The 8,704-nt window shown below is 34.8% G+C and overlaps 1 protein-coding gene across 1 annotated transcript; it reads left to right on the top strand.

The window, feature by feature from the left end:
* Positions 1 to 5,245: 5,245 nt before the first annotated feature.
* LOC134845276 (uncharacterized) lies at positions 5,246 to 6,977 on the top strand. Its single transcript, XM_063862224.1, has 3 exons — positions 5,246 to 5,917; positions 6,106 to 6,164; positions 6,280 to 6,977. The coding sequence occupies exons 1-3, from the start codon at positions 5,338 to 5,340 to the stop codon at positions 6,364 to 6,366; spliced, it is 726 nt and encodes a 241-aa protein (XP_063718294.1). The 5' UTR covers positions 5,246 to 5,337; the 3' UTR covers positions 6,367 to 6,977.
* The last annotated feature ends 1,727 nt before the right edge of the window (positions 6,978 to 8,704 follow it).

Below are 8,704 nucleotides of genomic sequence, written 5' to 3'. Positions count from 1 at the left end.
GTTGTTTTTTCTCAAGACACGAAAAATTTGGTTCACTTAATTTTTTCAGCATTAATTTTTTCAACATAAATTTTTTTGAAACTTCTATGTTTGTGTCATATCGCAAGTGGTGCGACCGTCCGTTTGCCTCTGTGTCCGAACTTCGTTCTAAGTGTTATAATTGAAATGATTTTTTGACTATTGAAAGGGTTTGTTAAGGTTGTCCGTTTTTTTGTTGAAATTTTTTTGATTTTTTCAACTTATGTTGCCTTTTCTGAATTCAATGAGTGCTTTGACTTTGAAAAAAAACATCTAGAAAGCATTTTTTATAAATACGTTTCAACATTTTCGTGAGGCATTTTACATGTAAACTAAGGTTGTGGGGTGTGCGATTCATGGTATTTCAAAATCAATTCTTGAATTCAGAAATCATGAATTCTTGAGACTTATTTCCAGAAAACAAGAAAGTTTGAATTGCGTTTTTATCAGTTCCTGTAGTCATTTATTTCAATGTCTGAAAGAAAGCATACAGATGAGAGATGCTCTTTAAGAAATGAAAAAGGTGATTCGTATATGGAATGTTGTCTTAATTGTTTGCGGATTTGCTAAACTTATATGTGCAAAATAACTGTCGGCTTGCGAGGCCATTGAATAAAATTTGATAAGCCTCAAGTGATCTCAAATCTAAAATCACTTCATTCATAAAGCTTCAATAATTTATCGTTTGAAAAGCCAAAGTTTGTTTTTTTGGACATTTTTTTCTGCTTAACTGTTTCAAGTCTTCTCGTGCTGTAATTTTGTTGTTTTTTAAAGTCAATTTCAAGAAACCTTATTTCAGTTCTAGTTTTTAGTTTTTTGCAAAGAATTTTTGTGTGAAGAATGAAGTTGGTATCCGTTTTTTCCGGAAATGAAGTTGGTGTCCGTTTTTTCGGCTAGTTTATATTCGTCCCAAATTGCTTGTGTACCTAACTGACTTAGTTTCTAGTAATTTAGCGTATGAGCTCTGGTTAAACTTGGAATATTTTGTGTTTCACGTTAACGGAACATGGGATTTTTTGAAATAGCTTGAAATTTTTTTGAAGAACGTATTGGATTTTTTGAAATAGCTTGAAATTTTTTTGAAGAACGTATTGAAGACTCTTCGATAGGTCTTGGCTCATTTTTTTAAGGAAAAGTCTTAAAAAAGCTGAAACAACTACAGATATGCGTTCACACATATTAATACATTTTTTATGAACGTATTCAAGGCTCTTCTATAGGTCTTGGCTGTTTTTTTTTTCGGGAAAAATCTTAAAATGCTGAAATAACTACAGATATGCGTTCAATTATATTAATGCATTTATAAATTCACTTAGGTAGATATGCACTTTTTGAGCCCAATTGAATTTCATCTGCCGACAGTTGCCCAAATAGCACTCGCTAAATACGAATACGGAAAAGGCGCGAAAAAATGTGAACGACTTTTAGTTTCGAAAGTGAAATTTACTTGATAGATTTTTCTGCGGAATAAAAATTTTGCCTTTTGATCCAGTTTTCGAAAATTGTTATGAAGCATATGGAAAAATTGGTCATTTTTATCTGAGAAGTTACCGCGCAGTAAAGTTCGGTTTCATGCTATTGTAAAGCCGGTAATCGCTGCATCCGACAGGTCCTCATTCAAATTAATTTGCTTTGAGATAGCCTTAGTTCATGGTGACGTGACCAAAAGTGTGAATGTATCCTTATGCGGGTTCAACACCAAATCGAAGTTTTTGTTGGCAACTAGCTTAAGTCCTCCTGGAACATCACCGCCCATGCAGCAACCTCAGAGCTAGCTTGGTACATCCTATTCAGATAAAAATAGCCCTGAACGATTTCTGAGCGAGTGATTTGGTGTTGATCGAACTCCACCGCCCTAGTATCCACTGGATAGTAAATTGAACGACAGTAATTATTTTTGAGAAAACCAGTTTGAAAATTACGCTTTTGTCGAGAAATGTAATTAAAAGTAGTCTTAAAATGTCTTGTAATTTCTGTTTAACGTCAATGTAATTCACTAGTTATAAAGAGTAATGAACTTAGTAAAGACTCTTTTATAGGTCTTAGTGTTTTCAGTCTTAGTGTGTCCAAGTTTCAAAAAGCAGACAAACTCCACTATCGAGTAGCAAAAGTGTAAGGTCACAAAAACGTGATGGACTTCTAAATTTCAATATAGGATTTTAATGTTCAGATTTCCCAGCGGAATTAGAAAATTACCTATTGATCCAATTTTCTCAAACTGAGTTAATTTTATTAAAAAGCACCAGCCATAAATTGTTTTTGAAAATTCCATTGCTTCAAAGGCATATATTTCTCTAAAAATTGAAGTCTAGTTTTCTGTTTTCTTGCGTTCCTTTCTCTTTTTTAACTGTCAGATGTTATGTTTTTGTTAAATAAATATAGTCGGAACATATTAGACAACTTGCTGAGCAACCGGCTATCATTGTCTTTTTTTCGAGTTTTTCTCACACTTGTTATCCATCTGGTGATTACAAAAGCGAAGCATAGTGTAAGGTTTTGTTTCCAAGCTGTCGCAAATAAAAGTGCTCATTTGATGGCATTTTTGGTTTGTTTCTATTTTATTTTATTTAAGCTTATTTAAGTAGAAAAAATTCAATGGCCTATCTTGCTGCTTTATATTTGGCTTGTGTTTGTTCATCTTTGAAAATAAGCATGTAATATAAAAATGTATGGGATTTGGTTTTCGTTTTTTTTGCGACGCTTGGGAAATTTTTCGCTTTTTTCGCAGAAATTTTTCTCTAAAACTACTGAACCGATTTAAAAAAAATAGTTGCAATGGAAAGACCGGCTGCTCTTTTATGTGCTTGCATAGTTTGCTAGTCTCTTTTCAATTTACCTCAGGTTCTACGGCATTGGAAAGTTTCAGTAGGGGGATTTTTGGCCTATTTGTTTTGAATTTTTTCATTTTCTCAAATATTAAATGCGCAAATCTGAGATGAAAGTTTCAATCTAAAGAAAAGTTATAAGGATCTCCTCTTTTGAAGCTGTTTTTTCCTAAATTTGGTAGAAAAAAGCTTGGGACTCAAAGAAGCCCATTTTTTGACACTTTGGTCAATTTTAAAAATTTTTTCGAGTTTTCTCGAAAACTTCCCTGCTAAATTCAAAATTAAGCGGAATTAATTTCCCAGCGATATTGATTTCCCAGCGGAATTAAAAAATTACCTATTGATCCAGTTTTCTCAAACTGAGTTAATTTGATTAAAAATCACCAGCCATAAATTGTTTTTCAAAATTCAATTGCTTCAAAGGCATATATTTCTCTAAAATTGAAATCTTGTTTTCTGTTTTCTTGCGTTCATTTCTCTTTTTTAACAGTCAGTTGTTATGTTTTTGTTAAATAAATATAGTCGCAACATATTAGACAACTTGCTGAGCAGCCGGCTATCATTGTCTTTTTTTCGAGTTTTTCTCACACTTGTTATCCATCTGGTGATTACAAAAGCGAAGCATAGTGTAAGATTTTGTTTCTAAGCTGTCGCAAATAAAAGTGCTCATTTGATGGCACTTTTGGTTTGTTTCTATTTTTTCATATTTAAGCTTAATAAAGTTTAAAAAATTCAATGGCCTATCTTGCTGCTTTATTTTTGGCTGGTGTTTGTTCATCTTTGAAAATAAGCATGTAATATAATAATAATAATGGGATTTGGTTTTCGTTTTTTTTTGCGACGCTTGGGAAATTTTTCGCTTTTTTCGCAGAAATTTTTCTCTAAAACTCTTTTACCGATTTAAAAAAAATAGTTGCAATGGAAAAATCGGCTGCTATTTTATGTGTTTGCATAGTTTGCTAGTCTCTTTTCATTTTACCTCACGTTGTACTGCCTTGGAAAGTTTCAGTAGGGGGATTTTTGGCCTATTTGTTTTGAATTTTTTCATTTTCTCAAATATTAAATGCGCAAATCTGAGATGAAAGTTTCAATCTAAAGAAAAGTTATAAGGATCTCCTCTTTTGAAGCTGTTTTTTCCTAAATTTGGTAGAAAAAAGCTTGGGACTCAAAGAAGCCCATTTTTTGGTTAATTTAAAAATTTTTTTCGACTTCTCTCGAAAACTTCCCTGCTAAATTCAAAATTAAGAGTTTAACTGAAAGAAAAAATCAGTTATGAGAATGTTACCCGTGCAAGTGCCTTGGAACTTTTTCAAAAATTATATGGCCTATAAAGTTTTCAATATTTGATGTTTTGCCCGTTTTTTGGAAAGTTATTCTTTATCAAAAACTAAGCTGCTGATTCTGAGTTTGCTAGTTCATAAAAACTAATTTGATGCTTAGATTTTCCCTGCTTAATCGGTTTCTGCTTGTTTTTTTGTATTAAAGCTGATTTGGACTTCGGAAAAAAATCTTTTTGTTTTAACCGTTTTTTTTTTGAATTCTCGAAAACTAGATAAATCTGATATTAAGGGCTCAATATAAAAATCAAAGTGAGAAAATCTTTAACGTCCAACTCAGGGTGTGGAAAAAAGAGCCTCTTCCCATAGTTCAGAAGAGCAAAGTTTATGGTTTTAGGAAAATAGTTTTGAATTTTTGATCGATTTTTGGAATCTTTTCACTTTTTTTTCGAAAATTACCCTACCAAATCTGCGATAAAGACTTCAATTGAAAGAACGAGTAGTAGTTTTGTCCTCTAAATAAGCGCTTAATCCGCTACTTGCGCAGACAAAAACTAGGGTTTAGCGTAAAGTCCATTTTTTGAAATTTTGAAAGTCCATTTTTGTATCAGTATAATATATTATTTAAAATATTAGAATATGCAGATTTAGTATTAGCTGGGCCTCTAGTTTACTTCCAGGCAACTCTGGTGCATATGTGAGGTTGTGAGCGTCCTAATCGACGGGTCGGTAATTCAAATCCGGAATATTTTAATAGATTTGTTAGATAGAACTGTAGCTGCTTTGTTGGCGGCTAGTGTTAGTAAAATTACACGCGTTCATAGAGAAGATGTGAGAACGTGATACTCTGTATCATAACAAATTTTTTCAATCTGTTTTTTTAAAATTTTTTCCTTATTTCTCTTTGTTTTGCCTGTTTAGAGCTCTTTTTTGCATCTTCATCGCTTGTGTTTGCGAAGCACAGCTTCGCCTATGTCAAATTCTGTTTTCAAAAATGGAGCAAATTTTTTTTGACGGTATTGTTTTTTAATGTTGATCAGCTTAAATTGTCTACAATATGCTGACATTGTCGAAAGTAACAAAAAATCCCTTTGAACTCTGTCGCGTGAGAACACCTTGTTTAGAGTTCTTTCTTTCAGACTTCTTTCAACTTGGCATTGAATGCGTTAACAAAAGAGAAGAATGCGGAAATAGTCAAACTGAGAAGGGAAGTGAAAATGTTACAAGTGAAATTGAAGCTGCTGGAAAAGTCTGAGTCAGAATCATCAACTGGGGAAGCTTCTCTGGAACAAAGCTTGCGCACATTAGGTGCTCCAATGGACAGATCAGTAACGAGTGAAATGGATGCAGCTGGTGAGGTTGATTCTAAACAACGAAACAAGTGGAAAGAGTTGGCTTCGGAGTCAATAACTGTGAACCGAATTCACCACTCTCAGAGTATGTCTGTTGTCATCAGTCAACCGAAACCACTGACAGATTCAGTTGGGACAGCCTTAGTTCATTGTGACGTGACCAAAAGTGTGAACGTATCATCCTGCGGGGACAACAGCAAATCGACGCTTTTGTCAACTAATTTGAGTCCTCCTGGAACATCACCACCGATGCAGCAACCTCAGAGCTTAGTCCTTCCTATTCAGATTAAAATAGCCCTGAACGATTTCCGAGCGAACGACTTGGTGTTGATCGAATTCGACAGCCCTAGTGGACACTACAGACTGTTCAGTGTCACAAACACGCCCTATTTTTTGCACGAGGAGTGCTACGAGAGACTGGGAGTGAACACTCAATCTAGCCCCGGTGAGACTCGACTTGACTTTTTGGCTTTTCTGTTTGACTGTTCACTGACTTATTATTTGAATTCCTGCTGTTTTTGATCTTATATTTAAGATCGAAAAGGACAGGATGATAGCTTTTCAAATATGGTTGATCGATGTAAAATTTGAGCATTTGAAGCTATCGATTTTCAATGAACTGCTGTGTTTTAGAAAGCAAGAAAAGGGATATAGCCGTGTTTGTGAGCAAGGAGCACTGCAAAGTTAGAAAGGTAACAGCAATTTTATCATCTTTTGCTGGCAAACTGAAAGTGATTGGTGAGACAACAAATTGAAAAATAATGACTCAGTAAAATTTTGTGACCGAGGTGACTTGTGGTGTTTCAGCCAAATAACCGATTTAACTTGCAAGTGGGACAAAGATTCTACAGGGTGAAGGTCGACTGCTGGACAAAATCGGTGCCGGGCAGCTAACACGAAGCCTAATTGTTCCGGCCAGTGGATACAATGTAGTGAAACTAGTCTATCCAATTGTCCTCTGCACATATCAGCTACCATCTTTCTTGCAATTGCAACTGAAAACCTATCTTTAGATCTGCTTTTTGCAATTCAACTGATAACGAGCCATATTTGTTACGAAAATTGTTCAGTTTGGGATGTAAATTTTCCATGAGCAGCGTTAGACTTTGACAATATAAGTTTTTCCCATTAGCTGTCGCTTTCCTATTAGTTCTGGAAATCCTATATAATTGATCTGCAGATATATTCAACTTCAGTTCGACGATGAGCTCAAAACAATTATTTATTATATTACGAACATGATCTGTAGCACACGAGTTATTTTACCGCAAATTTTTGGTTGGAGTCGTCTGCTTTGCGTAGATTTGTTGTAATTATCAATTGTTCGGAAACATTTCGGAGTGAAGTGTATTGTCGGTGCTTAAATTTTTTTTTTGAAAATACCTTCATCAACGATAATTTTCGAGATTTTTATCATAGTTATGTGTAAGTAGGTGTAGTTGTTAGTATTTATAACAATCGAATACCACATTTATTTTAAACAAAAAATAAACATTTCATATGCGTTTTCTAAGCCAAAAAGAACTTGAATCAAGAGCACATTCAAATAATCTCTAACACGGGGGAGGTGGGACGGGCGTTCCCTCCCTTTCAGGAATTCGAAAAAAATCTGCAAGAAAATCCTAGAGCCGCCCCTGCTCTCTAGCAATCACAGCTAACTAAAATTATTGGATATCATCATGTAGCCAAATAGGGAATGCTAATCAATTGCAACCAAAACAGCGTAAAAACTGTCTAAAGTTTCAAGGCTGATCAAGATGAGTAATCTGAGATAGGCAAACAAGAAGTCTCATTGAAAGTGATAAAGCCATTTTTAAGTGTCATGAACAACTTGTTAATTTTCATTGTTAAGCGTCATACTTAATAAGGTCGTTTGGTTCGATTTAAATTTATATTGGCTGTTTTTGAAGTTTTATTGCACTTTCTGATATATTAAACTTATGACGTTTTTTATGAGTCTTTGAAATATTTGATATCAAAATCTTAACACAATTTATAATTCCCAACCTTATAGTGGGGCGCTGTCAGGGTACTTTTGAGCAGGGGATCTAGAATTTTCTCGAGGAAGGGCGGATTTTCAAAAAAAAAATTTTGCCGAACTTTTTTTAAGGCCGACCCAATTGATTTTCCGAGCGCTTCCAGAACACTATGAAAGCCCTATTTTGACACTTTTCTGCACCGCATGCAAATGTTTGAAAAAACAGCCCAAAAAACCGGTTTTCAGTCACCTTCTGAAAAAATTGACAAAAATCGCGTTTTTTGGCGCGTGCTACCCACTCTAAATTAGTACACTTTGGCGCCGAAGGCGCCTCTAGAAAATTTTACGGGTTGGCTGAAAATGATAACGGAAGAAAATGGATAAGTTAATCCCAAAGGGGGGACCCTTTGGTTGGTGAGGGGGTCTAATTTCTAAGGGGAAGGGCGTCAGCCCCCCTCCCTAAATACGCCCCTGGGTCTACAGCTGAACAAATTGTCGACCTTTTTTTAATCGTTCGACCAAATTGATTTTTTGAGCTCTCGTAAATCTTTATAAGACCCTATTTTGACCGAATTTTCTGGATCGCAGACAAAATTTTGAAAAAAAAAACAGGCAATGAAAGGCGTTTTCAGGCAATTTTTGGAAAATTTTGACGTAAAATTGCGTTTTTTCGGCGGGTTCTCGCCCCTCAAAATTAGTATAGATTTTCGCCAAAGGCGCCTTTAGAAAAATTGTTAGGTCAGTCAGCCAAGAATGGATTTTGGATATCTCAAAATAGTACAAATGGGGACACTTTGGTCCGCCCCCTAAATACGCTGGTGCTTTTAAGGGTCGCAAATCTTGCCTACAAATATGACTACTCAAATCTTCCTAGTTCCCTAGATAAAACATTTTTCAGATTTTTTCAACAGCCTTCAAATTATTTAGAAAATTCATTAACACTTGGGATCTGAGATACGCTGTTTTTTGAATTTTTGATACTTTTTTTTGAAAAAACCATAAAATCAAATTTTTTTTACAAAATTTGAAATCCTTAACCCTATAGTGGGTTGCTGTCAAAGTACATTTAGGAGTTACAAATCTTGCCTCCAAATGGGAATGCTTAAAAACCTTTTAGATTCCAAGACATGCCGTTTTCATGATGTTTCAAAAATTTAGATTAAAAAATGACAACCCAAATGAAACAAGGGTTTTGAGCAGTCGCATCTGGAGGATACTGTGACCGCGCTTAACTCAAAACCCTAAAATATCTCA

This window comes from Symsagittifera roscoffensis, chromosome 1 (genome assembly GCF_963678635.1).
Source record: "Symsagittifera roscoffensis chromosome 1, txSymRosc1.1, whole genome shotgun sequence".
In the NCBI taxonomy this organism is placed as follows: Eukaryota; Metazoa; Xenacoelomorpha; order Acoela; family Convolutidae; genus Symsagittifera; species Symsagittifera roscoffensis.
The sequence above is the reverse complement of the archived record's forward strand: the minus strand, read 5'-3'. Positions and strand labels throughout refer to the sequence as shown.

What these genes read in the sequence shown, in the direction of transcription:
- LOC134845276 (XM_063862224.1), top strand. Translation starts at nt 5,338, where the DNA reads ATGTTACAAGTGAAATTGAAGCTGCTGGAAAAGTCTGAGTCAGAATCA. An exon ending in GAACACTCAATCTAGCCCCG is followed by an intron (nt 5,918 to 6,105) that starts GTGAGACTCGAC and finishes GCTGTGTTTTAG; the next exon opens with AAAGCAAGAAAAGGGATATA. An exon ending in AGCACTGCAAAGTTAGAAAG is followed by an intron (nt 6,165 to 6,279) that starts GTAACAGCAATT and finishes GTGGTGTTTCAG; the next exon opens with CCAAATAACCGATTTAACTT.